Source organism: Eleutherodactylus coqui, chromosome 4 (genome assembly GCF_035609145.1).
Source record: "Eleutherodactylus coqui strain aEleCoq1 chromosome 4, aEleCoq1.hap1, whole genome shotgun sequence".
NCBI classification, from domain to species: Eukaryota; Metazoa; Chordata; class Amphibia; order Anura; family Eleutherodactylidae; genus Eleutherodactylus; species Eleutherodactylus coqui.
In genome coordinates, this window is record NC_089840.1 from 200,697,613 (window position 1) to 200,719,653 (window position 22,041).

The 22,041-nt window shown below is 43.3% G+C and overlaps 1 protein-coding gene across 2 annotated transcripts in view; it reads right to left on the bottom strand.

The window, feature by feature from the left end:
- The window catches only part of PALD1 (phosphatase domain containing paladin 1), a 237,879-nt gene that overhangs the window by 103,397 nt on the left and 112,441 nt on the right, over window positions 1–22,041 (bottom strand). For both annotated transcript variants that reach the window (XM_066600553.1, XM_066600554.1), the window contains 8 exons: window positions 14,427–14,633; window positions 10,971–11,073; window positions 9,796–9,975; window positions 7,155–7,319; window positions 6,435–6,595; window positions 4,967–5,042; window positions 3,097–3,248; window positions 1,629–1,725 (listed from right to left, as the gene is read on the bottom strand). In XM_066600553.1, coding sequence (XP_066456650.1) covers window positions 1,629–1,725; window positions 3,097–3,248; window positions 4,967–5,042; window positions 6,435–6,595; window positions 7,155–7,319; window positions 9,796–9,975; window positions 10,971–11,073; window positions 14,427–14,633 — 1,141 coding nt within the window. The remainder of the gene's footprint in view (window positions 1–1,628; window positions 1,726–3,096; window positions 3,249–4,966; window positions 5,043–6,434; window positions 6,596–7,154; window positions 7,320–9,795; window positions 9,976–10,970; window positions 11,074–14,426; window positions 14,634–22,041) is intronic.

The following is a 22,041-nucleotide window of genomic DNA, read 5'->3' on the forward strand; positions in this document are numbered from 1 at the left end:
TCAAAATTTTGTGTTTGTAGCTTATGGCAACAGTGATCTAGGCACGCGGGGAAACAAAATGGCGGAGTCTAAGGCGATATTCACAGCAAATGAGAGCAGAGGAGGGATAAAATTCTTGTTTCTGCAAGGAAAGTCCGCGAAGGATATTCATGGTGATATGTCGCAGACATTGGGGGATCAATGCCCTTCATAGTTTACAGTTAAGAACTGGGTTGCCAAATTTAAAACGGGCCACTTCAGCACCAATGATGAGGAACGTCCTGGACGACTGAGAGAGGTTGTTGTTCCGGAGATCATCGATGCTGTGCACAACCTCATACTGGAGAATCAGCCAATTTCAGCAAAAGGAATAGCCGACATCATGGGGATTTCTCGTGAACGTGTTTGTGTCATTATCCATGGACATTTGAACATGAAGAAGCTATCTGCAAAGTGGGTCCCCAAATGTTTGACAACAGATCAGAAAAGCATGCGAGTGAAAACTTCCCGGTCCATTTGTCAGCGTTTCCAGACTGATAAGATCTTCCTGGATCGACTGGTCACTATGGATGAGACCTGGATTTATTTGTATGACCCTGAAACCAAGGAGCAGTCAAAAGAGTGGAGGCACAGTGGTTCTCCTCGCCCAAAGAAGTTCAGGGTGTAAAAATCAGCCACTAGGGTGATGGCGTCTGTGTTCTGGGATAAGGAGGGCAAGCTGCTAGTGGACTACCTTCAAAATGGTTCCACCATCAATGCAAGGTATTACATTGAACTTTTGGACAAATTGAAGGCAGCTCTGAAGGCCAAAAGGCGCGGCAAGCTGTCCAAAGGAATCTTGTTCCTGCAAGACAACGCCTCCGCTCACACTGCACAAGCGACCACGGCAAAACTGGTGGAGCTAGGCTTCCAGCTGGTTGACCACCCGCCTTATTCACCAGATCTAGCTCCCTCTGACTATCATCTGTTTCCAAACCTAAACACCTCAAGGGTACCAAATTTCACATAATTTCTGATGCCATGGCTGCTACGGATGACTAGTTTGAGGCACAACCGAGATCCTTCTTTTTGCAAGGCTTACAGAACTTGGAATACCGATGTAAGAAGTGTGTTGGTATCAGTGGAGAGTATGTGGAATAAATGTAAAGTTTCATCTTCCTATCTCGTTTCTTTCTGGGTAAAGCCAAAGACTTATCAACCACCCCTCGTATCTCTGCTTATTCTGAGCAGAACAGTTCAATGGGCGGCCCTATCAGTGATTGACAGCTACCCCTGCAAATACAGTCACACACAGGTAGCTGTCAATCACTGTTAGCTCCACCCATTTGGACTTTTCAGCTCAGAATAAGCAGAGATATAAATGAATAAATTACAAGTTATACTGAATCTTAAGTTTTGTGACTCAGTTCATGGCAATCACCTGTATCACACACACAGTGCAACCCAATCTAATTACATGTATAATGCAAAATGCATTCCAAAACATTCCTATGTATAACATTCAAAGCCAACCAATGTGTCAAAAGGGATCTTATCAGAGCAAGAAATCTGCTGCAGATCTGCGCTGAAAACTGCAACAAAATCCATAGCAATTCAGCGATGTGTCATTATGCTAGGAAGCAACTGTTCTGAGGAATATTAATAGTTACCTCGTCAACTATTTGTTCTCCACTTGGTACCATATTAATGAAGTTTTGTATCACATGAAAATGTTCTTTTGGCAAATCATTGGCGTTCTGGGCGATTCTGGAAATAAAACAGATTGTATTCAGAGAACTTTAGTAAAAAGTTTGTTAAAAAAAAGTATAAAAAAATTTAGTGAAGATGAAATAAAAATACTACCAAAAAGTAGTATAACAAACCCATGTTAGGTCAAGACTAGTGATGAGTGAGCATACTCGCTAAGGGCAATTGCTCGAGCGAGTATTGCCCTTAGCGAGTACCTGCCCGCTCGAGAGACAAGGTTTGGGTGCCGGGGCGGGCAGGGAGCTGCGGGGGAGAGTGGGGAGGAACGGAGGGGAGATCTCTCTCTCCCTCTCTCCCCCCCGCTCCCCCCTGCTGACTGCCGCAACTCACCTGTCACCCGTGCTGGCGGCCGAACCTTTTCTTCTGAGCGGGCAGGTACTCGCTAAGGGCAATGCTCCCTTGAGCAATGGCCCTTAGCGAGTATGCTCACTCATCTCTAGTCAAGACCGTAAGGCTGCTTTTACACCTTTGTTCAGGTCAGTTCAGCGTTTCCGTCTCTCTGCTCCTTTTATTGGAGGAGAGAAACTGAAATAAAACATTAAAAAATGGTTTGTTTTTTTTTGTTTTTTTTTTAAATCTTGACCACATGAATTGTACTGTAAATGCTGCAGATTTTCTGCAAGAAATCCCACTGTGGAAATTTCATAGCATTTCAGTAGATGATCGTCGAGGACCCACTGCTCGGATTCCTGCTTATCAGCTGATTCCCAGGACCGCTGTCACTGAGATGGGTTGGTATTGCAGGTGCACATCCCATTGAATTCAATGGGAGCTGTACTACTGTGCCAACCCGGGCTATAGTAGGCACTTTTTACTTCCAGTGACAGTGGCCCTGGAAATCAGCTGATCAGTAGGGATCCGAGTGCCAGGTCCCCATTAATAATCTGTTCCCACTTAATTGGGCAAAGTCGTAAAGCTAAATAAATGAGAGGAAAAAAAACATTAAAAATAATCTTCAATTCTGATAAATCATACATCAAGCTACAGACAAAATAAGACCTGTCAGCTATGTGCACCAAGCCACTCTCTGCTACACTGGCAAGCGGGTGGCGTGGCACCGTCTCCCTCAACCCCCAACCGGTGAGTGCGGGCCATGGTGTCATCTACAGTATAAACAATCAGGTGTCAGGTCTCCCTCTATTGAGCCACATATGTAAGTGCCTTAGTGTGTCATGTGGTCATCCAACCTCACGTTGGCAGTATTTTGGCTACAGACCAGTAGAGGACACGCCAAGTCATATTATATATATTAGATACTACACTTTGATTGACTTTTGGTTTGGATTCCACAACAAGTATCTGCAGCAAATGCACAACATCTTCTGCAAACCCAACAAAATGATGAGTTCTGCAACATTTAGAAGAACTCACGTCTGTTTTTCAGTTGCACCCTTTCGGTGATACAGAACTAGTGTTCCCAGAATCATAGCCAAGTTCGTCCTACCAACTCCTGTCTGACAACTGAAAAGCAAAGCTGGTGGCGTGCAGCTGGTGTCATGAAGCAGCAGGAGGCAAGGATTTTCCTGAAATGATATGTTTAATTAGAGAACTCTATAAAATACATATTAACATCAAAGTCCTATTTATTCATGTAAAACACAGGATATCAAATTAAACTATACAGACAACACAAGACAGCGCAGAGCGTAAGTGTAGAAAGAACCCAACATATCTGAAGCTATAAATGTGAGCTGCACAAATCTTGCACAAGAATGAACCCATATGGGGTCATACGCAAGTGATTCTTTTCCTGTATCGCATTGCGATGCAGGAAAAAAATTGTGGCATGCCCTATCTTTGGGCATGCCCTCACATTGCCCATTGTTTCCAATGGGGCTGGCGGCAGCACGTGAGTGCGATGCGAGGTTTGCCCATTGAAAACAATGGGAGACACTCTGCGATCCTCTGTCTTGGCTAATAGCCGTGCCGGAGGATCGCTACCTCCTGAAGTGATGCAAGGAGGTTTTGATATAAAAACGCCTTGCATATGCCGGGAAGTCGCATGTTGGCAAGCGTGATATTGGGCCGTGATTCACAGCCTGGTATCCCATTTGCCCGTATGAAGTTAGCCAAAAAGGGATGCGGTAAGCGGACTTCTGTTTCTCACATGCTGTTCTTCAACTTTGCATTTGGGTTTTACTCTCTCTCGTACCGGGGCCACAATACCAAATTGAAATCCATGTTCTGGGGCCCCCAGCGGCCTATGTGTCATACCATTGTGTAATGCATATATGTCTTCCTATACAAGTACTATTGTTATCGCAATATAGGACACCATTATTGATACAGTGTTGGATCCGTCATCTTGACTACATCCTGTATATTATTTTTGTGTTAACATGAAGTTCTAGCTTTCAGGATATATTCAGGGCATGGAGAGTGAAGCACGACCAAAGTGGACACGTGCAGTTTTCTGCTGCAGCTCCCTCTGCTCCAACATAAGTCGTTATCATCTAGGACTGTACTAAATACATGCCTCAACAGCTGTATAATGTTCAATCCCAAATTACATCAGATTTAAATTTTTGCCCGTAATACATAATACGCTGTACCAATCTGCCATAGACTCCCAAGTTGCTGCTCACACATATTGCGTGAAATGCGCGTGCAAGAAAAAACGCAGCATGTTTTATCTTAGCTTATATTACGCCGCATACACGCCTAGATACTGCATGGCAATTGGCGGTACATAGCAATCTCATTGAGTCCTCGCTGTGTACCAGGAGTGTCTCTCTCGTGGATGGCACGCAACGAATTGCACTCGTATGAGCCGGCCCAAGAGTGGCACATCAGCACACCAGCTAATTCCTTATATAATATATTGTGCTGGTTTTTAGAAACTATTTGTAAACAAGAACGACTTTGAACAGAACAAGCCTAGCGAGCAGATACACAGTAGATTTGGCAGGTTCACAGAAGAAAACGGCAGTAGCTCAAAGTGATATTTGCCAACTTCAAACAACTTTTGTAAGTGCAGTGATTCACCTCCTGGCAATACTCGCATATTCTTACGGTAGTGTGCCAAATTCAGTGCTGAAAGTATACTGTGTGGGCTAAAGTTCAATCTAATACACTTGTATGCAAATGACTGATCCACCATAGAAAATACAAGCACTAGGTTCAAATCTCTTCCAGCAAGGGTGTGATGGGTAGTCTGTAATGTGAACAGTGCTGACAGGGTATACATTAATCTAAGTAATACAGCAAAAGGCATTGAATGCATTACTAAATGTGTACTCACCCTGAGAAAGTTTACAAAAGCATCAAACTGTGGTTCCAGAGGAGCTCCATCTACTGGTAGGGGCAAGCGATGGTATCTGTGGATTAGGATGTCAGTTCATTCATTTATGCTAAGATAAACCATTATCTTAATATTTTTAGAATCTATACCTAAAAACATCAAAGCTTGAAAATTCTATTGTAAATATACCCATCAATAAAAAAGAAAGACACAATATAGTCACAAATAGACCATCAGATGTCAATGCGGATACCAGTTCCACGGTCGTCCTCTTTGCCTCTTTGAGGTGGATAGGGATGTGTAGTAATGTTAAAGTGGTTGTGCAGTACAAAGTGTTGGGTTTTTTGTGGGTTTTGTTTAGAGCAAAAGGGCCTCTCATCTCATCTGTATTCACTTCAGTGGGATGAGCAGCATTACAAGATAAAGCTTACGATCCACAGTGGTCCTGTTTGTGGTGAAGAAGATAACCTTTTTTCTAATCCTGGAGAACCCCTTTAACCATCATCAAAGCAGTTCCCATTTAATTGTTACTATTAGGCCTTCTCATCCAAGTATACTCCACTCATATGGTCACTTTATTAGAAATGCCAGCCCTTTTATGATTGGAGCTTCTTTATATGGAAATTAGACCAGTGTCCCTGAAGTGTTGTATACAATCAAGCGAGCAAGTTTTCTGTGGATCGGTCTCATTGTGAACAGACATTAGAAATCTGAAAACAAAGGGATCTGAGCAACAAGGCACGGTCATTGGTGCTAGACTAGCTGGGGTCAGCATTTCCAAAACTGCCAACCTTGTGGTGTTTTCTTGTGCAACAATGTCAAGAATATACAAAGAATAGTGTGACTGAGGAGAAACATCCAATGGAAGAGGATCCTGTAGGCATGAACAACTCATTGCTAAAAATGGTCACAGGATGATGTCAAAAATCATTCCAACAGGCACAGTCAAGCCAAGTGCTGCCAAACACAACACAGGTGATCCAAATATACATATTATACATACACACACACATTATATATTATATATACATATACAGTGGGTGGACAAAAATATGGAACCACCATATGAAATTACATGGGATTATAAATTATACTGCAATAAGATATGTAGGGGCCGATTTCAAGTGGAGATAATATGACACAGATGCTGCTGGGCAGAAGAGAACATCTGCCTGAGCAACAAGGTTCCATTGATCAGGGGGTTTGAGCCACTCAGCTGCAGTTACTAGCTGGGTCCGAACACCACCCTGAGCAGGGCAAGAGGTGAAGTAAACACAAATTTGGCGGGAAAGTTCTCAGTCAAGTAGGGGTCAAAAGGGCAGCTCAGTGCTAATGATTAAAATCTCACACATTTCTAAGGCGTTTCCATATTTTTGTCTACCATTGTATATATACACACACACACACACACACACACACACACACACACACACACACACTCATAAATTTCACTGATAACAATACTTACCTGTAGTAGGGCATTAAGAAAACAGGTCTGCTATACACTTCCTCTGTCACGTGTATATCTTCTTCACACTCAACCTTGACAGAGTGAGGCTCATCCTTAAAATGTTCTACGTCATTATATACATAATAACTGTTCCCGCTCAGTTGGGCAAAGTCGTAAAGCTAAACAAATGCGAGGAAAAAAAAAACATTGAAAATAAATCTTCAATTCTGATAAATCATACATTAAGCTGCAGACAAAATAAACCCTTGCAGTTTTGTGCACTATTCTATCTGAATGGGGACTTATGATTAGACATGAGCGACCACCTAAGGAAGCCAATAAAGCTCATGATAAAGCAGGAGGCCAGTTATATGTAAATAAAGCATAGTTATTGGACAGGGAACAGTTTTGCAACTTTTAAATATATTTAGAATTTTAGTTTCTCGCCATTTTCAAGTACTCTGCCATTGCGTTAATTATCTCATGGAGGGCTACCTAGACTGAATACATGATGTACAAACCCTCAGTAGTAAGAAATATTCTATTCAATTGAGCACAATACATTGCCATAGTTAACTTGATCCAAATACGGGTCCTATTCTATTTTATTAAATAGGTGCTCAGGACTTGCTTCACTCCCATGAGTCCTGCAATCAATGTGGGGAAGGTAGCATAAGGAAAGGGTATATAGTAAAAAGCTGAATAGAACATAAGATGCGATTCGTAAAGCTTGCATACCTCTTTCCGAATAGCAAGTTCCAAAGTTTCTACTCTGTATCCTTTCTTGAGGTCGTGCAAATTTTCATGCAAGTTCTCCTTCCTTCGGGGAGTATAAGGCACGAAGTCACTCTCCAATCTCAGGAACACGACGGGCTCTTCCCGGACACAGACAAACATACATTCCTGCAGGAAGAAACAATACAGATTCTTAGGTCTTAAATAGGCAATTTTATGTCCATCAATGTACGTAGGTTTCTGTAGGAAGTAGGATGTGATCTTTAGACATTTCTATGGCCTTTACATTAGATGCTCAAAATTTAGGTAGAAAACTCCTTTCTGTACTATTTTTAAATTTGTACTTTGGCTGTATTTTCTGGACCGTAACACAGAGCTAATGAAAAATCTATGAGTTTAATTATAAGGGCCTATTTTTCAGGGCTGTGTTTTATAAAAACGCAACATGCATTTATTAGTTATTCGTTTAACACCTTCCCTTCGTATGACGTAAGGGTACGTCCTGGAGGCGAGGTACTTCCCGCAACTGGACGTACCCTTACGTCATATGGATACAAGAGATACACAAGAGATATTGCGCTGGCAGCGGGAGTCGGTTGTCACCGATAGCTGGCCTCCCGCTGCAACAGCGGGGGTGCATCAGAGGTGCGCTCCCCACTGTCAACTCCTTCCCTGCCGCGATCTACATAGATCGCGGCATGGGAAGGCTTCACAGAGGGAGCGCGCTCCCTCTGTATGTTATCGGGCTCAAGCGGTATAATCGCAGAGAGCCTGGCAGGTTGCCATGGTAAAAAGATGCCACCTACAGGCGTTCTGTATTACCATTGCCTATGATCGCTGTAATAAGTGATAAGGCATTGCAGGAGAGAAGTCCTGCAATGCCTTATCGTAGCGATCTTCAGTGGTATTATGCAAGTCCCCCACAGGGACACAAATGGTGTAAAAAAAAAGAAAAGAAAAATGTACAAAAAATAAAAATGTAAAAACCCTTTTTAATTTTTCTCATATTAGCATAATTAAAAAAAAAAACAAAAAAAAACCACATATTTGGTATTGTCGTGTCCGTAACGACACATACCATAAGTTGAACACACTTTTTTATCCTGCACGGCGAAAAGCGTAAGAAAAAAGACAAAACAAAAAGGCAATAAATGGTACCAATAAAAACTACAGCTTTTCTCACAAAAAATAAGCCCTCACAGAGCTCCACCCATGGAAAAATAAAAAAGTTATAGGACTTTGAATGCAGCGATGTAGAAAAAAAAAGATTTCCAAAATCATTATTGCAGAAAAGTGGAAAAACCTAAAAAAAAATATAAGAATTTTGCTATCGTTGTAATCGTACCGGCCCACAGAAAAAATGTATTGTGTCATTTATGCTGCATAATTAATGCTTTACAAAAAAAATCTATGGCAGAATTGATGCGTTTTCTCTCCCTGTTAGCATAAAAAAAATAATAAAAGTTTTACAATATATTCTATGTACCCAAAAACTACAGTTCGGCACGCCAAAAACAAACCCTTATACGGCCGCGTCGATGGGAAAATAAAAAAGTTATGGCTTTTGAACAATGGAGATTAAAATCTGCCAAAAATCGTTAATGTCCTTAAGCCCAAAATAGGCCATGTCATTAAGGGCTTAAAAGACCACTCCAGCGAAAACACATTTTTCCATCCCTGCATCCCCTAAATGGATTGCCTGTCACACTCTGGAGATCTCCTCTGTATATTGAAGTCACTTCTATGCAGTGAAGCCTCTTGTCTGATGCTTATCAGGCACCATTTTCATGGTGAGATTTTTTTTTTACCTTTCAAATCAATGCTTCAAATCTCTGCCTGGACAGCTGTGTGATATTTCCAAAGTGAATATGGATATCTGAGGGGGCTTGCCGATGCTTGTGAACTCGTCGCCCAAGTAAGTGCCTTTCTAACTTTCAATTACAATCCCCTTATTCTCTTGGAGCGCTGGGTTTTAGTAAATTTGTTTTCCTGTTTTTGTGACCAAGGTACCGGCGTGCCCTGGGTTCTGCCTTGATGATTTTTGCCCATCCTTATGGATATGAACAGAGATTGGACAGTAAAGTGGACCATTGCCACATTACTTTGAAGGTGAACCAGGACTAGCAGAGCGGTGGTCTGTCTTTTGACAGGAGGTTCACACCAGGCGAGTCTGGTTTTACCATTTCTCCACAACTTGTATATACCTGTACCAACTTTTATCTCCATTCTTGGGTCACTGTCATAACTCTTTTTCTATTACTCTGTCAGAGAACTTTCTATTTTAAAGCCAAACTAGGTTTATACCAAATTAGTGCTGCAAGAGCATTAATTCCTCACCACGGTATGATTTTGGTGGCAGATAATAAAACAATCCTTCCAATTCTATGTAATGGTATATTTTTTCTTCTCAATTTTTGTGTCTGTGGCTACTTGCTATATAACCACCATCTTTAAGAAAGTAGCCAAGAGCACATATCAAACTTTCATTATGAGATTAGGGTTTTTTATATATAAATAGAAAAAAGGTCATATGTATCTCATATCGCAAAAAAGGGTGACAGCAGTCAGAAATAACATAGTAATCTGTCAGAGATTGCCATCCTTTACCAGAACAGGCGTAATGAAATAGAATTCTATTTGATACCTTATGTCCATCATTCTGGAGCTTCTGCAGTACTTGTTTGAAGCCATTCAGTGTGGGTTGGCCCATTCCATACACTTCATATTCTCCTTTTGCTTGGCGAAAATTTGGTGCACCAAAATTACTTGTAGTGTTTAGAACATCTAACTTGCTGTACACGTCCCGTACCATAAAATATTTACCCTAAAAGAACAATATGTACACGCTTCATCAGACACGACTTCAAGGAGAAAACATTCCTGGCTTTCTGCAAGTTTTTGATCAAATTATACGGTAATGGCAAAACATTTGTTCCTCTGTAAGTAATTTCATGTTTCCTTTACTAAACACATTCACCATTCTGTCCAGTTTTGTTAAGAACCCCCTGCCCATTCTTGCTAATAAGACATGAACCTTGTCCCACCAAAAGGACTTCACTGTATGTGAAAGTTAATGACCAAAGAAATACTCTTTCAATTGGTGGAAAAACAACAAAAATGCCACACTACCCATGTAAAGATGTCCTAAAAAATGTAGCACTCCCTTCCTTACATAGTGCTTCATGTAGTAAATCAAACAGGTCAACCTTCATTGGGGAAATTTTACAGGAATAATAGAATGTGGACTTTTACATGACTATGGCAGGGAAGGGAGGCTAGAAGTCCATAGAGAAGAAGATCAATCAATGATCTCCTATACATAGCAATGCAAGTGTTTAAAGGAGTTCTCCGGGCTTATCCTCAGGATAGAGATCAATAGTTGATTGGCTGGGGTCAATAGTTGGCCGCTCCAGGCACCAACTGCCATTGGCAAAACACAAGGTACTGATTTTAATGGGAGCTGCACCTGCAATACCAGCACTATCCATTACACAGGGGTCGCAGTGATTTTCTTCCGCTCCCTTCCCTATGTGTTTTATTGGTGACAGCAGGCAGCCAAACAGTTGATTGGTCGGAGTCCTGAGTGAAGGATCTAGCTGATCAATTATTGATGACCTATCCTGAGAATAGGTCATCAATAAAAATTGCCCCCAAAAATCTGTTAATGTCTTACTTACAGATATTGGCTAAAACCACAGCTGTGTTTTGGATCAAGACATTCTGCATTTACCTGAGCTTTGTTGATTAAAGGACAGACATTATGATGGTCACGTAGACAATTTTGGATTATGCCAATTAAGTACTATATATGGATCTCACCTGTACAAGATAGTGTTCCGGCATAGTCTCCGAAATCCTCCCAACAGAATAATTGGCTTTAAGCAAATCATCGTGAATTTGAAACTCTTCTTTACAATTGTATCTGGAAAACAACAGATCACACAATGAATATTAAGCTTGGATGGACAAGTTCCTCTTCTGTATTTTGTCAAAAAACAGTTTTCTTAAATAATCATTTTTATGTCGTTTTATACGACATTGAAAAGTGCCACAATATGGCTATGTCCTATATATGGAATTTCTGTGTATATCTAAAGTTGTATGTTGTGTTTTATATTCATCATTGAATTTTTGGTACCTTCAAAAAGTCAAGAAAGCCTCACTATAGCTCTGGATTTTTGCTCCCCCTGAGGACGCCACAAGGCGAAATATGTCGGATTGGCTATAGATTAAATTTTAATAGGGTTTTGATGGTGGTGATTTACTAATCTCTGCATAGGCTTTTGGAAGTTTGTCATCCAGGCCATTGTTTTAGTGTGTATATGCACAATTATACACTAAATTGATGACTGCTGGTCACATTTCATTGCTCCCACCATTTGCCCGTTTATTTTAAATAATATTTGATGTTGTCTTTGGTCTTTTTTGAATAATAAAAAGTATTTATATTATATTATAGGGTAATACCTATGGGTATTTTTCGCCTTTGGCAAATAGAATTGTGAGCAGATTGCACTTATTTCTAATAGGTTTGGAATCTGTGATTTTACTGTGCACTTTACTTTTTGACCATATTATAGTTTTGGTGAGCTGCCCTTTATATTGTATATTATATCTGGTTGACATATATAAGTGTAAATGAGTAACCATGCAAAGGAACAAGGGTTAGGGTACTTTTACACAGGCCAATAGTTGCCCGAGTGAACACTCAAAAAGACAATTAGGGGTGACTGTCATCCCATTTAAACATAGGATCAGATAGGGCAAGTGAGCAAGAATCGCTCACTTGTCAGAATTACTTGGTTTCTAGTTCACCTGAAAACCAAGAAACCATCGGTCAGTGTAAACAGGGACTTGTTACTCTATGAATGACTGCCCATTTACTCTGAATGAAGGTGAATGGCCGGAAGAGAACTCCATTCAGTGAACGATCATCAACCTTGTATTAAAGCACAAGAGAGATAATCCCTGGGTCAATCATCAGGCGCTTAAGCACCCAACAGTCGTCTTGTGTAAAGGCCCATTTAGACACAATAATAAATCGCTCAAAAGATGTTGACTTTTGAGCGATCATCATTGTGTCATTTACAGCGCAAGATGATCGCTCAAGATGAGCGATCACCTTGCGCTGCCAGCAGAGGATGCAGAAAAAAGAGGGGTATCCCAGCTTGTCTTCTGCATCCAGCTGTTCCCCAGCTCTGAGCGCCCGGCTGTTGTACAGCCGAACGCTCGGAGCAGAGGATGCAGAAGACAAGCGGGGCGTCCCCGCTTGTCTTCTGCATCCAGATGTTTTCTGCACGGAGCGCCCGGCTGTTATACAGCCGAGCACTCCATGCGGGGTATGGAGAACAGAGCTGGACCGCTCTGTTCTTCATACCCAGCCTGTTATCAGAGAGCAGGATACAGCTGAAACAATAGTATCAGCTGTATCCTGCTGTGAATCCCTGATAAGGCTCAGTGTGCTGAAAGACGACGATGAGCGACGGGATAACAAAAACTGCACAATGATTATCGCTCAAAAGACGGCTTTTGAGCGAATTTTGAGCGATAATCGTTATGTCTAAATGGGCCTTAAAAGTGCCCTTACTCAAAGTACAGGGCAAGTCAAAAGTCTCCATAGAGGTGTGTTTTGTAGGTTCACAAGATGCTGACAATGGAGGAACGGATTGGTGTGATATTGCAGGGTCTTGGTCAGCATATCACGTTGTCTAGACCTTCAATGCATTCCTTCATCTGCAGCGGTTTTAGGACATCTGTAATGCAAAAATATACATGAATGGCTTCCAGCACTCACTGTAAATCCCAAAAATATTTATTCAATCCACGTTAAAAACAGCACACCGCTGCAAACAACAGGAGAACTTACGTGTTTCAGTTAGAATTAGCCTTATTCATTGTATTATGAGACTAAGTACTAGGCTAACTCTAGCCGAAACCGACCTCCTGTTATTCTCAACGCCGTGCAGTTTTTAACGTGGAATGAATAAAGATTTGGGGGTTTTAAGTGCTGGAACACAGTCATCTAGATTTTGGCATTACAGCTGATATCATGGGATCCGGCCTGGGAATGGTTTCTGTGGACTTTCTACTGGCTCTAACAACATAGCTAAACATGTGGATCTACTCCTGACATGCATATATGGTGAGCTGTATCTTTCCATTACATTTTTGTATCCTAATCACGCTGCATCATCCACACATCCCGTCTTCTTGACTTTTTAAATCAGTTATGCAAAAGTTATGCGTAACTTTAATGGCATGTATTGCATTGAATGTCTAGGCACGTGACATGTTGACTCCAACCTTGCCAGTAGTCAACTAATGCACAATGTTAGATCATGCTGTACAATATTGTTACATTTTGGCTTGCATTTCACAGTCACAATTCAGCTAAAAGGGGTTTTCTGAAACTAAAATATCGATGACCTATTTTCATGATAGTCCAGTAAAAAACGTGGCATCATATTGCTCAAATTTGTCTTCAGGAAAGATCATCAGTATCAGATCAATCCCAACATCTCCAGCCTATCAGTTGTTTGAAGTGGTTGGGGTGTCGTGGCCTCTACTCAGGACTGTGGCATCATGTCCATTGGTCACATGGCCTCTGTGCAGCTTAAGTGAATGAGATGGAGCTGCAATACCAGGCACCGTTGTTACAAAATAAATGGCACTGTGTCTGGTATACAGTGAAGAGGCCACAATGCTCACCCGAACACCTCTTCAAACAGCTGATCGGTAGCAGTGCAAGGAATCGGACCACCGCCAATCTGATATTATTGACTCATCCTGGTAAGAGGTCATCAATATTTGGGTCTCGGAAAACCCCTTTAGGATTCGTTTACATGTACTGCATTTTGGTGCAGCTCCATGCCAAAATCCACATATTTCGCACTGTGGATTCTGTTGTGGATTCACAGCGCATTTCAAACTTTTGGTGCGGATTTTCTATTGCAGAAAATCCGCACCAATTCTGCCACATGTGAACATATCCTTCTCTGATTGGTGGTAGTCCAACAACTAGGACTCCTGTTAATCCATCAAAGCAATTCCATCCAAGCAATTCCATTGTTTTAATACCAGATAACCCTTTAAATAGATGCATCTAAAGACTCTTGCATTACATCTAGTTACATATGGGTTCCTATTTTTTTTTTTTATTCATGCAAAGCAATATGTAAAACTAGCAACTGCCTTTCACTAAATGGAATAAAGCATAGTGTAATCCCCTGTACTATACATAATTCTATTGAATTTACAACACTACACAGTACTCACGTAATTACAACTGGAGCCACCTTGTTGGTGATTATGGATTTGGCCTTGTTGTGGATGCTCACGGTCTGAAAAGAGTGGATGCTAAGAGAGTTTCTGTCTTCTGTACTTGAACTTGCACTTCCATTTCCTTGGAGGTTGTCACTAGGTGGCACTGCAGGGGCCGGCTGTTGAGCTGCACTGGCAGTTGTACCCATACTCCACAAACGCCTTTGAGAGAAAGAAAGAAAAAAAAAAAAAAGATCATATTAACCAAAAAGTTAGTTGGAATAAATTTACTCATTTTAAGTGAACTTTCTTCATTACTTTCAAACTTTTGTTCATGTTCTTCAAACATCTGATTTTCTGACTGTTCAGAACTTCCAGACTCTAACATTGTGAAGTCGTTCCAAAGCTCAGGACATTGTATATCAAAATTGTTTCTTTAAGCTATACAACCCCATAATCAGATTAAATTCCTAGCAAAGCAAGGAAATCTCAGCATCACATTGAACCAGAGTTAATTTACAGATGTCGTACCTGAAGGCTGCAGACAATGGAGAAGTGCATTTGCCAGTCATCTAATAAAATTGCGGTTTGGAAGGTATAACAAATGAGTGGGCAGGAGGGGTGCAGTTCATCTGCTTCAGTTTGGCTAATAATCATGGTTGAAGTATCTCATTTCGGCATCTGCACAGATTGGGAGGTGAAGGTATTGATGCAGTTCTTGTGGTTTAGGTCATCAAAAGGTTAAACTTAGACACTGAGGTTTTCCTGTTCAGTGATAAACATCCGGCTCTACCAGCGATTGTTCTGATAAGACAGGTAAAGATTGGTGTTCTTGAGAATAGCAGAGAATTTAATATAGTGTACTGTAGAAGTTGAGACAGTCCCTTGCCTCTTGAGTCTATTTCTTAGGCGTTGATTCACTCAAAGTCTATTAACCCGTTTTGATGATGGTTAGAGATGAGCGAACGTACTCGTCCGAGCTCGATACTCGTTCAAGTATTAGCGTGTTCGAGATACTCGTTACTCGAGGCGAGCACCACGCGATGTTCGAGTTACTTTCACTTTCATCCCTGAGACGTTAGCGCGCTTTTCTAGCCAATAGAAAGACAGGGAAGGCATTACAACTTCCCCCTGCGACGTTCAAGCCCTATACCACCCCCCTGCAGTGAGTGGCTGGGGAGAGCAGGTGTCACCAGAGTATTTAAATCGGCCCCTCCCGCGGCTCGCCACAGATGCATTCTGACAGAGATCAGGGAAAGTGCTGCTGATGCTGGAGCTGCTATAGGGAGAGTGTTAGGAGTTATTTTAGGCTTCAAGAACCCCAACGGTCCTTCTTAGGGCCACATCTAACCGTGTGCAGTAGTGTGGAGGCTGCTTTTAGCAGTGTTGCACTTTTTTTTTTTTTTTGTATATCAGCCGTGCAGAGCATTGCCTCCTCAGTCTGCAGTAATTTTACATAGTATAGGGCCAGTAGTGGTGAGGCAGGGGCAGTGGGAAAGGTGAAAGAGATATACTGTCTATATAGGCAGTGGGCTTTTTCAAAAAAATTTGGAAAAAAAAAAATTTGAGCTGCCTGTGACCGTCCTCAGTGTACTGCGTTTCTGCTGGGGGTAGTAGTTCTAATTAATACACAGCTAAGATTTACAGCAGGCTTGCGCAAAAGTGTTTCCTGGCTCTGCGTTGCCCGTTACATCACTGCCGTCATCTCGTCCAGAGGAAAACAGTATACATATATACGCTGCCTACAGTATCTGTCTGCTGTCTCAGCTCAGCCTTTAAAAAAATAGAAGCAAAACACTTAAGGCCTACTAGTGGCCTTTGGACACTTGACTGCTTCTGCGCTGTGAATTCCACTAGCTCAGTCATACGCACCTACGTCTCACTACAGGCTTAGCTTACTAGTCAGAGCACCCTCCTGTCTATATCTCAGCGCATTGAGGAGGAGGAGGAGGTGGAGGAATATGAGGAGGAGGGGGAAGAGACAGCTTGGCCCACTGCTGAGGGTACCCATGCTGCTTGCCTGTCATCCTTTCAGCGTGTATGGCCGGAGGAGGAGGAGGATCCTGAAAGTGATCTTCCTAGTGAGGACATGGCTGACTTCATGTTAGGATGCCTTTCTCGTGACCCTCGCGTTACACGCATTCTGGCCACTACGGATTACTGGGTGTACACACTGCTCGACCCACGGTATAAGGAGAACCTTTCCACTCTCATACCCGAAGAGGAAAGGGGTTCGAGAGTGATGCTATACCACAGGACCCTGGCGGACAAGTTGATGGTAAAATTCCCATCCGACAGCGCTAGTGGCAGAAGGCGCAGTTCCGAGGGCCAGGTAGCAGGGGAGGCGCGGAGATCAGGCAGCATGTACAGCACAGGCAGGGGAACACTCCCTAAGGCCTTTGACAGCTTTCTGGCTCCCCAGCAAGACTGTGTCACCGCTCCCCAGTCAAGGCTGAGTCGGCGGGAGCACTGTAAAAGGATGGTGAGGGAGTACGTAGCCGATCGCACGACCGTCCTCCGTGACGCCTCTTCCCCCTACAACTACTGGGTGTCGAAGCTGGACACGTGGCCTGAACTCGCGCTGTATGCCCTGGAGGTGCTTGCTTGTCCTGCGGCTAGCGTCTTGTCAGAGAGGGTGTTTAGTGCGGCTGGGAGAATCATCACGGATAAGCGTACCCACCTGTCAACCGACAGTGCTGACAGGCTTACACTCATAAAGATGAACAAAGCCTGGATTTCCCCAGACTTCTCTTCTCCACCAGTGGACAGCAGCGGTACCTAAACAATACGTAGGCTGCACCCGCGGATGGAAGAATCGTTCTCTATCACCATAAAAAACGGGGACCTTTTAGCTTCATCAATCTGTGTATTATATTCATCCTCCTCCTCCTGCTCCTCCTCCTGAAACCTCACGTAATCACGCTGAACGGGCAATTTTTCTTAGGCCCACAAGGCTCAGTCATATAATTTTTGTAAACAATTTTTATACGTGTCAATGCTCATTAAAGCGTTGAAACTTTCACCTGAACCAATTTTTCTTTTAACTGGGCTGCCTCCAGGCCTAGTTACAAATTAAGCCACATTAACCAAAGCGATTAATGAGTTTCACCTGCCCTCTTGGTTGGGCATGGGCAATTTTTCTGAGGTACATTAGTACTGTTGGTACACCAATTTTTTGGGGCCCTCGCCTACAGTGTAATCCAATAAATTTTTTGCCCACCTGCATTAAACCTGACATTAGCTTTGCTGTCCAGGGCACTGCAATGGGATATATTTATGTACCGCCGGTGGCTTCCTGGGACCCACCCATGCTGTTGGTCCACACGGAGTTGTAACTGCATGTGTCCACTTCTAAAGAACCCCAGTCTGACTGGGGCATGCAGTGTGGGCCGAAGCCCACCTGCATTAAACATGACATTACCTCAGCTGTGCTGGGCACTGCAATGGGATTTATTTATGTACCGCCGGTGGGTTCCAGGGAGCCACCCATGCTGTCGGTCCACACGGAGTTGTAACTGCATGTGTCCACTTCTAAAGAACCCCAGTCTGACTGGGGCATGCAGTGTGGGCCGAAGCCCACCTGCATTAAACATGACATTACCTCAGCTGTGCTGGGCACTGCAATGGGATATATTTATGTACCACCGGTGGGTTCCAGGGAGCCACCCATGCTGTGGGTCCACACGGACTTCACAATAGGGAGTTGTACCTGCCTGTGTCTATGAATTAAAAACCCCGGTCAGGTTGGGGCATGCAGTGTGGGCCAAAGCCCACCTGCATTTAATCTGACGTTAGCTCTGCTGTCCAGGGCACTGCAATGGGATATATTTATGTACAGCCGGTGGGTTCCAGGGAGCCACCCATGCTGTGGGTGCACACGGAATTCCCATTGCGGAGTTGTACCTGCCTGTGACTATTTATAAAAAACCGCGGTCTGACTGGGGCATGCAGACACCTTGACAGAATGAATAGTGTGTGGCACATAGGTTCCCCATTGCTATGCCCACATGTGCAGCTCCTGATGGCGGTGGCACAGGATTATATTTCTCATTGCTTCTGTACAGCATTGTGGGCTATCGCCCCGCCCCTTTTAAAGAGGGTCGCTGCCTAGCCGTGCCAACCCTCTGCAGTGTGTGCCTGCGGTTCCTCCTCATGGCAGACGCACTTATAAATAGACATGAGGGTGGTGTGGCATGAGGGCAGCTGAAGGCTGCGCAGGGACAATTTGGTGTGCGCTGTGGACACTGGGTCGTGCGCGGGGGGGGGGGGGGGGGGAGGGGTTGGGCAGCATGTAACCCAGGAGAAGTGGCAGCGGAGTGTCATGCAGGCAGTGATTGTACTTTGTTGGAGGTAGTGTGGTGCTTAGCTAAGGTATGCATTGCTAATGAGGGCTTTTCAGAAGTAAAAGTTGTTGGGGGGGGGGGGGCACTCTTGCCGCTGTTGTGGCTTAATAGTGGGACCTGGGAGCTTGAGATGCAGCCCAACATGTAGCCCCTCGCCTGCCCTATCCGTTGCTGTGTCGTTCCCATCACTTTCTTGAATTGCCCATATTTTCACAAATGGAAACCTTAGCGAGCATCGGTGAAATACAAAAATGCTCGAGTCGCCCATTGACACTAATGGGGTTCGTTGCTCGAAACGAACCCTCGAGCATCGCGAAATTTTCATCCCGAGTAACGAGCACCCGAGCATTTTGGTGCTCGCTCATCTCTAATGATGGTCCTACAATAATCAGGTTTCTCATGAAATTAAAAGTTGATATGCACATCAACTGCAACGAGGAAGGAAGGGCCCTTACAATAATTTCTACTTGTAGATGCAAAGAACTTGCTGGACCCTTGTCCGTATGATAGTAAGGGATGTGGGCTATCAGCATTGACATTGAGGGAGATATGCTTTAAGGGTGCTCTAACATGTTGCAATCGAGCTATACTAAGTGCACTGGGCTTCACCACTACTTGCTGTGATTTTGTGGCAAGTACAAGTGAAGCATATCACCTATCAGTAATCTGCAAAATATTATTGTGGTTCACCTGCAACGTGTAACACTTCAATAGGATCTATTCACACAGTGAAATTGAGGTGCAGTCCTTGCCGTGTGGCCGAGAACAACACTGCAAAAAATGCATGCGGATTTACTGCAAATTGCCACAATTCCACATAGCATAGGTGATTGTAGCAATTCGTGGTAACACTGCATGCAGTTTTGGCAACATGGCAAGAGCTGCATCATGAGAATCATACCCTAAAAAGAATCATATTTATTGCTTTTCCACATATCAATAATGGTGATATAAGCTAAAAGGCATCAGGAACCTGCACTACAAATAAGTGTTTTTCTTTTGTTTCTTTTTGTTCTGCTTTCCCCTCATTTTTTGGGTCCATGGAAGGTTGTTTTTTTTTTTGCTCCTTTTTTTTCTTTTGCATATAGGCAGTTGCCTATAGACTTTTTATAAGAAAAAGAAGCACCTGAAAAAAATGCATGGCCATATAAAAAAGCTGAATCTATCTAAGGAAAATGAGTGCTAGAGCTATAGTTTAGTAATGTGGATTATTATATAGACTCATATGAAGGGCCATAATAAAGGGATTATCCCACTTCTAGCCGTTTTGCACAGGAAGCAGACAGCTCCCTACATTGTGCAGTGGCCTGAGTTGGTACTACAGGTTGAGCTCTATTCATATCAATATGACTGTGCTAAGTACAGAGCTGTCTGATTTCTGCAGTAAAACAGCTAGAAGCGGGACAACTCCAAGGAGCAGCGGCACTTTGAAGACAAGAAGGAGGTAAGTATATCGATCTCAGGGGGGCTACTTTGGGGTGTCAGTATTAATACTGGGCCCGATATAGGGAACACGATTACTACTGAGGCCACTGTGGGGGGCACTATTACTACTGAAGCCACTGTGGGGGTCATTATTACTACTAAGGCCAATATAGGGGACACTATTACTACTGGGACTGATATAGGGGTAACTATTACTACTGAGGCGGACATAGGAGACACTCTTACCACTGACGCCACTCTGCACCTGGCAGCATACCTTAAAGGAGATGTCCCGCGCCGAAACGGGTTTTTTTTTTTTCAAACCCCCCCCCCGTTCGGCGCGAGACAACCCCGATGCAGGGGTTAAAAAAACCACCCGCACAGCGCTTACCTGAATCCCGGCGGTCCGGTGACTTCAATACTTACCGCTGAAGATGGCCGCCGGGATCCTCTATCTTCGTGGACCGCAGCTCTTCTGTGCGGTCCACTGCCGATTCCAGCCTCCTGATTGGCTGGAATCGGCACGTGACGGGGCGGAGCTACACGGAGCTACACGGAGCCCCATAGAGAACAGCAGAAGACCCGGACTGCGCAAGCGCGGCTAATTTGGCCATCGGAGGCCAAAAATTAGTCGGCACCATGGAGACGAGGACGCTAGCAACGGAGCAGGTAAGTAAAAAACTTTTTATAACTTCTGTATGGCTCATAATTAATGCACAATGTATATTACAAAGTGCATTATTATGGCCATACAGAAGTGTATAACCCCACTTGCTGCCTCGGGACATCTCCTTTAAGCTGACTTAGGGCAAGTTTAAACATGACAGAAATGCTGTAAAATGTCCGCAGCAAAAAAACTGGCAAAATCCGCACCATTGGTGCGTATTTTGACTGGAAATCAACCGCATATCCGCAGACGATTTCATACTATGCGGCACTCCCCATCACCTCCTCCGAAGGATTCCCCCTGTCAGCACTCTCCGGCTTCTGGTTCCGAGCGACCTGGTCAAGTGCGGCCATTACAGGGAACTGGAAGTAAGGGAGTGCTGACAATGGGAAGCCTTCGGAGAAAGTGAGGGGGAGCGCCGCATAGTATTTCTAATCAAAATCTGCACCAATGGTATGGATTTTGACTTGTTTGGATGCGGAAATGCAGCAGAATTTTCTCCCAGTCTTTTTTAAAACAGCCCTGTACTTTTTAGAACGATGGAGATAAAATCATTTGATGTGATAAGCACCGTCCCCTGACACCTCTTAGTCTCGCTTTGACCCTGGGAAAATCTGGTCACCTTATATAATGGAACCAAACTGTGCCGAATGGACTACTTTGACTATAATGGGGCCCATTCAGTTCTTGCACCTGTCCAGCATTTTTACTTTTTTGTCTGGCATGTGCAGGCAGAGGCTCTGCATGGAGCTCTGAAGCAGATGGGAATAGAGCCTAACCTCTATCAGTAGTGTTTCTTTTTAATTTTATAATAAATAAAGATTTATTTAAATAAGAAAAGAAAACACCTTTAAAAATGGAATGCATCACACTGAAGATGCTGTCAGATCTGCAGGCATCATGTTCTAGAGCAGGAGGAGCTGAGCAGACATATATAGTTTAATGGGGAAAGATGCAGTATAATTTGTAGTTAATTTTTTTTATCCACCTGCTCGTTTGGAGCTTAGAGGTCCAATGGGCGGTCCCTATCAGTGATGAAAGCTGTGTATGACTGTGCATGTAGAAACATCTGTCAATTGCCGATAGGACCGCCCACTGGACCTCTAAGCTCAGAATGAGCATGGATTTCAATGAATAAACTACAAGTTCTACTAAATCTTTTCCCACAAAACTATAGATCTGCTCGGCTCCTACT